At 39.0% G+C, this 7,439-nt stretch overlaps 1 protein-coding gene across 1 annotated transcript in view; it reads right to left on the reverse strand.

Moving 5' to 3' along the window:
• Positions 1–4: 4 nt before the first annotated feature.
• The window catches only part of LYSMD3 (LysM domain containing 3), a 10,821-nt gene continuing 3,386 nt past the window's right edge, over positions 5–7,439 (reverse strand). Inside the window, 2 exon segments of the mRNA XM_009288286.2 lie at positions 5–4,786; positions 4,788–5,393. Of these exon segments, the coding sequence (XP_009286561.2) occupies positions 4,739–4,786; positions 4,788–5,393 (654 nt within the window). The 3' untranslated portion in view covers positions 5–4,738.

A 7,439-nucleotide genomic window follows, 5' to 3' on the forward strand; every position in this document is an offset into this window, starting at 1 on the left:
TTTTTTTTACTTTTAAATCATTCTGTTCCTGATAACTAGTGCTGTTATCGGGTCTAATGAAAGAACAGTTTTAAAACAAAACCAATTCTTTTATCAGCAAAGGAAAGTATGGAAGTTTTCCTTGCAAGTTGGCGTTTTGTCAAGTAGTACTTTACCTCACTGCTGACTGGAAAACAGTACTGCATTATTCTATGAACTTCTGTATGCAATAAGAATTTGTTCCTTAAGGTGTAGCTTTCAAGTGTTCTGATAAAATTCATATCAGATGTAAAGGAAATTAAACTAAAATGCTATGCCAGGTCACACCTGAGGTATACCAATTTTATTTTGAAGTGTTCATAGCTATACAAACAGTGTTTAATAAACATTCTGCTGTATTGCATAGGAAATGTATTCTGTCTGATCATTTTCTTTTAACATCACACATGCCAGCAGTTGTTTCTTGAACAGGTGTGCCTGTTTCTTGCATGTGATATACAAGAGAAAGACAGAAGGTGTGGTGAACAAGGTAAGCATGTTGAAAATTAAACTTGTTTGCCTCAAGTATAACTAGTATTATCTTCTACTAGCTGTTTCCCCCTATGCAAGGTAAACAAGGCTCCTTGCCTTTCACACAAGGAATGAAAATAGATGGCTTTTGCCAAAGACAGAACTAGAGAATTAACACTGGAAAAGCATTACTGCCCGAGTTACAATTTGGTCACAAGCGGTGGCTTGCCTGAGCAGGCACAATACCTTATTTTGTAGCAGACGCTAATTCTTGGGGACCGATGACTTTCTTCATTGTTCATACTGCTCATGGGAGAGACAATTGCCTCCCTGCTATACTGTTGGGAAATACTACTATGGCAGAAATCAGGTCTTTCTGAGACCTTTAAAAGGTGAACTATGGTCACCTCTGTCCTCCAGAGGGAACCACAGAGTCTTAGAATGGACCTTCTAGGACTAGTTTAACAACGGCAAATAAGGCCAACGCTTATGAACACAAGTTCTGCAATGATGCAGCTCTGTGCCAAGGCACTTCTGAAATGGAACGAGATTGTGCTGTTCCAGAGGCATAACACTTGCAGCTGTTTTTATGAGCTGATTTTCTGTTTGCTTAGAATTTATTGCAAGACCACAATGCTGATAAAACTTAGACCTTTCTTTGGTCTTAGCAAACCTTGGGTTTGGACAGGCAAATATTCAAATCCTATCTTAATAGCATAGCAGAAGAACATTGCTACTTCACACAAGAATGCACTGCTTTCAGTGTGTAGGGAGATCACCATCTAAGAACTTCACTGATCCCTACCTTAATTTTTCATGCCTATTTCTTAATCCTCATTTCACAAGTCCTCAGAACTTTACGCAGAAAAGTTCCAAGTTCTACAAGGCATGCACAGGATAAACCATTAAGGCTCCCGTTATGGTATGTTAGATACGAATGCTATATGCAGCTACTGCCAACAAAATAGTTGTTGGCCAAGGATTTTATTTTAGCTCACACATAAAAACTAGCCAAAACAAATACAAGTAGTGGCCTCCTGTAATAAAACATGCAAAGTATATAGAGCTAAGAATACGATATGCACCACTTCCACTGCAGTCTAAAATAAAATCTTTATTTTACATACATTACCTATGTTCTTCTAAAAGCAGAGGAGCAGAAGTATTTAAAATAAGACTTGCGTCCTCAGTCAGGATTATTTTAGAAAGTTATATTTTCAGCCTTTATAAAATAGTTATACAAAGACTATTTGTCACAACATACTCCAAAATATAGCAGATTTAAAGCATTTACATTTTACATGATCCAACAGTGCAATATGCACTTAAATTTAAAACCAACTTCCTGATCAACAATGTGTTGTAATTAATCTAAAACATGACTTACCACTCGGTTGTTTTGGTTTGTTTGGTTTTTTTTAAACAAGTCAGTTTCTAAAAGACTAACTTTAGAGATTTTAACTTAAATCAGATTTAAGTTCCATACAGAGCAGTTAGTTACCCTGTTTATTCAGGGCTGACGTGATGATGCATTGCCAATCGTGTTGTACTTTGGAAAAACCAGTAAATATCCCTGCATACTGCAGAAAGCCAAGCCAGCTGATGCTTGTAGATCACCAGTACTGGGAGTCCCACAACCTTGGAGAGAGACCTCCTGTATCTTCTGATAAAGTTAACTCTCTAAATTAAAAATACGCCATATGAAATATGCTACGTAATAAAATAGTAAAACCATGCTAGGTGCTTGGTTAGAGTATAATATGGTTCAATAAAACAGCTATATCCCCTTGTGTTTTTCTAACGACTGCTTATCCTAAGGTAAATAAAGGCCCATCACACTTAACTCAGTGACAATAAGCCACAGGCCTTCCAACACTGTAAAAGCCCAAAGCCCAAAATAAACTAGAGAACTATTCAGCTGTACTGCCACAGGACGAAAAGCAACAGTTAACCACTGCTCTCTTTACTCGTACATCAACAGGATAGAGACCACCTTGACTGAGTCAAACCACAACTGAAGTTAAGTTCACTTCTGTACTGATGGCAATTTTAATACCCATCAGTTCAGGTACGTGCAGGAAATTAGGCTTATGTTGCATCATCACAATAGCTAATTTCATGTTCTGTGACAATTTCGTAAGAAATTGAAGGATAAAGTATTAAAAATGTTGAGGTTTCAGAAACAGAATGAAGGGGAGAGAAGCAAACCAGCAAATAAGCTTGCAGCAAAAAACTGACAGATTGTGTACCAAGTTTCAGTCCTACCTAGAAAATGTTTGTCTTCATGTGCCAAAGCTCTGTTGTCTGGACTAGGGCAAGTCACCTTTTAATGTTTTAGCCATGGAAGCTGTATCACATTAGCCACCATAAATTATTTTGCAATGAAATTTTTCATACAGCCTTACCCAGAACAAGTATTTCAGTATTCATGCTTGTGTTATTAGCATATTCTTTTCATGAAAAGAACAATGATTTTAAAAGATCTTTGAAAACAAGTGTTACGTGAAACATGAAGTTCATGCCTGTTTGCAGTCCCTCTTCTAGTGTGGAAGTGTAGTCACACTACCTCCACAGGTAGCACTTCAATCAAAGGGTTCAAGGGCCACAGATCATAGTTCGCAGATCCAACTGTACAGCATTTCCCTTTAAGCTCTGGCCTGCTTCAATTTCAATATAATACATTAAAAGTTATCCAATTCACGGTTCATACACTTAGCATGCCAGTGAAGAATATTTGCCCCAAGAATAGATGAGGCATGAGTTTTTACTTTAAAAATTTAAGTTGATGAAGCACTTTGGGATACCTCCAATAGCTAGGAAACATTCACTTTATCAGATTTTTTTATACCATATATACTTAGTCAAGACACTCAAAGGAAAGCTTAAAATAGTAGTTTAAAGGATAGTGATACTTTTCCACTTCTCTCTTTGCAAGTCCTATTCAAGTCAGTTATTTTGGGAACTGGGCAATGGAAGTCTTACTCCACAAGGCAAATATAACAAAGTTATAGGCAGCATCTCAGTTTTTATTTAAAAATATTCTGAGTACACAAGTACCTCCTTTCTGTAGGAAGAGTCTGGGATTTTTTTTTGTTTATCTTGTAGCATTTTCAGGTAGGGAAGAAAAGAGGGGAGAAACAAGGTTGTTCATGAAACCGCAAGTAAAACATTGAAGAACAGAGTGGTTGATGAATACACTACACTACATAAAGAACAAGTCTGAAGCTGCAACTGGTCTATTCTGCTGCAATTTAAGTTTCTTGCTAGCAGCCATTAAATCTCATTTGAAGTTTTCTAGGAGATTTCAGGAAAAAGTTAGTGTTTGAGGTTCATGGGCACGTGACCATTAGCATACTCAGTACCCATGTGACTGCTGTCCGAAGAATCAGTTGGTCCTGAACTGAGATTAACTGGAGGGGGAACAAAAAAAATTCATTAGCATAAAATAGGCTGCTGAAGCTGACACAGTAAGGTGCCGCACATCTGCGCTTCTTTTGTTCTATACACAGCTGACCAGATGAGAAGTGCAGTCCAGTCCAGTCAGTTTTCAGTAGGATACCACGGAGGGACGTGAAGTTCCAGCAAGACTCTCACTTGGACTGTGTTGAGGCACAGTGTTGCACACATAGAAAACAAATTATCCTACTGCCTATACTGAAAAGCACTAAAGAATCAGTTGACCACAGGCACAAGATTTGAAGATTCCAGCTTAAGTACTGCCTCTATAAAAGTCACTTGTAAAAAAGAACTTCATAGTGGCAATTAATTATGGAATGATTGGGTTTTAAAAAAAACCTCTTACTCTAAGAAAGATAAAGTTATAAGAACGCAGTTTTAACTGACAACTGTAAACCTGGTATTAAAATGTCAAGTGTACTATGCATTCTATAAATACTTTAAGATGTTTAAAAGTTAGATATCCCCAAATGCCCATTTTAGGGCTGTAAAACGTACAGTGAGACTCCTCATGTGTTAGTTCGAACTACATTTTTTCACCTCATTATTAATTAAAAAACATATGCCTATCAAAATAGAAAAAAGTGCAAAGCTTCAGAGACAACTTTATACCTTAATTTATATCCCAATCTTGCATTAAAATCGCCTGTCTCAGGCATATTCAGAGACTACATGATCCACAGAAATACCCTTGAACTGGAACACTACCCATGAAGGCAAGTCACACATCAGCACGCATTTTCTCTGCGTCCCATATGCATTTTGCATTCTATGGTTTCCCCTTTATCTAATGCTATGTTACGCGTCTATGAATAACAGTTGCCTGGGGTTTTCCGTTGTTAAGGCTGAAGATCTCCTTGATTATCAACATTTATAATATTCGCTGGATTTATTCCATTTTCTATTTGTTTCTGATGCGATGCTGCTGTGACAAACAAATGGGAAGATTCCATTGTAGAATGGTGACTGACATCTGCTTTCACTAGAACTTCATAATACAGGAGATAAAAAACTGGAGTTACTATGCCAATAATCAACATAATCACTACAGCTGTCCACCATCCTATACCCCAATCTGCTCCATAGTAAGGATCCTTGCATTTTTTAGTTTTACCATCAGTTTCAAAACATATCTGTTGGGCTGCTAAGGCAGAAACAACTTCATTAAGATTCTCTCTCTTTGTATCGTTACACTTCACTATTTCTTCTATATCTCGATCCACTTCTTTTAAGAAGTTGCCAGCAGTCTCATTAGCAGAGAATTTATCAGAAGGTGACGTTTCCTGCACTTCTGGGGAACAGTGAGCAGGCCGAAGGACTGGTCTTCCTTTTGGAGAGACATGTGTTTCGGTCAATACACTGAACTTTTTCACTGGAATTCTGATAGACCTCAGGGCAAAAAAATCTTGATCATTGATAAGATTGTTAACTCTCTTGATATCCGCAACCTAAAAATAAAAACAACAGTTTAAATAGCAAAGCCCCATTGAACTGAAACTCTTTAAGAGTACTACCTCCTTGAGAAATACAGTTCTTCCCTAATGAAACAAAGGCAGGGCCTTTTTTTTTTTATAGCGATACCCATTGAAACAGTATGAAATGAGAAGAGGTCAAAGACCAAATCTGAACAATGTTAAAGCAAGAAGGTAATTACGAGGTAACATGCCTCCTCACTTCACATAAGAAGACTTAAAGTCACTTCACGCGTATATATTCACTTAATGTATGTTCATCTATCAGCGGCAACTCTCTCTGTGAAAGGAATGGGACTTTACCTCAGTGTTTTCAAATGAAGGAAATTACTGTGAGTTCCTAATTGAATTTAAAACTTCTGAGCAAGGAATATTAAAAATTACAAGCTTCCAATTCATGTAGCCACAGCTGTGGTTTGGATGTTCTTTCTGCTTCTGCGGGCTACAGCAGAAACTAAGCATAACTTAAAACTGTCATCTTCCCTCATCAAGTCAGCTCTCCCCTTTCCCTACTCTTGCTCAAAATGAATCTCATTTTGCTCTCAGTAAGTTCAGATTTTAAGTCTAATGTGAAAGACTCTGCAAGGATTTAAGTGCCCTTGGAGAATTAGCAGCTTCATTCTGAGACAGTCACTCCCTCAACATGGAAGGCACAGCCACAAACCTCACCATAACAAAGTACTTAAAAAACTACTTTTTTGCAACACTTGGTAAGCATAGAGTAATTGTGCCCATTTTAAGATGCACAGTACCCGAGTTCAGATCCTTCCTGTCCTCACTGGGAGGACATCCACCTCAGGAGAAGTTACAGACAGAAAACAAGGTAGTCAGGAGACCCTTGCTGCTGTGACTGCTCCACTGACAACACAGATGTGGCCAGAAAAAGTAAGTTAGGGTGATGAGTGCCTACTGCCTGCTCTAACCTTGTAACATGAGTGTTTTGGTTCCTGTGACAGTGTATTTGTTACGTGTACCACACTGAATAAATCAGATGTGCATAAAAGACTGCCAAATGCAGCATTCACCCCAGTGATCAGTGATTCCACCACAACGCAAGTTATGCTTTCTGCCTAAAGCCCTGGGCTGCTCTTCCACATTCCCCATGAATTTCTAAGAAAGAACGCAACGTGGTTATCTTTTATTTCTTCTTTGAGGCCTGATCTAGTAAGCCTGCTCAAAATACCTAACTGCAGTGGGTTCTGAAGCCAAGAATCGGTTAATGAGGCTAAGGTCTGTCATGATTATGAAATAGTTATGTCAAGACTTTGGTACCTAAGCTCACGACAGGAGGCCCCTAATTCTGTTTCTGCCTGAAGAATTAGGCGACTTCTGTAAATACGGATTTTGAATTTGACCTCTTGAAAACTGCATAGTTAGCAGTCAGTCCACCAACACGCACAGCTGATTTCCTGCTAAAAAGGGATACATGCAAAGGCTTTGCCTGGATACATGCAAAGGCTAACTAACATCAGCCAAGACAGAAGCCTCTGCCTTAATTAGTACTGGCCAGCCGAAAGTACTGGGTAGGAAGGACATTCACCAGACTAATTTAAGAACTCTTAGCTAGGAGAAGTACCGAGGTCTGAGCACCAGAAGGGAACGCCTGGGTCTTGTGGGCAGAGAGCTAATGGTACAACATGCTCGTGCTGATAAATATTTAGGCAACTTAGCAGAATTTAAAAGAAAACGACAATGGGGTTTTTTTCCCACTCCCTTAATGGAATTAAGGCTCCACACAAACCCTGAAGGTGGTTCGGCAATACCCTCCTCATCACTAACTCCGACAGCAAAGACGGCGCCAGTGAAAGTGCCCACGGGTGACTCCGCACGAGTGTAACTTTCACCCTAACGCGTCCGCTTTGAGAGGCAGTGCCGCAAGCAAAACCATGCATTTGTTTCTTACGCTTACGTTAGCTTTAAGTGAAAAGGCCTGTGGAACTGGAACTCCGGCGTACTCCGCGCTGTTAAGACTAACGCTCTGCCGTCACTTTTTACTTCACGGCGTTGTCTGCACGGACGTTA

The sequence above is a fragment of the Aptenodytes forsteri genome, unplaced genomic scaffold (assembly GCF_000699145.1).
Source record: "Aptenodytes forsteri isolate BGI_AS27 unplaced genomic scaffold, ASM69914v1 Scaffold41, whole genome shotgun sequence".
Classification (NCBI taxonomy): domain Eukaryota; kingdom Metazoa; phylum Chordata; class Aves; order Sphenisciformes; family Spheniscidae; genus Aptenodytes; species Aptenodytes forsteri.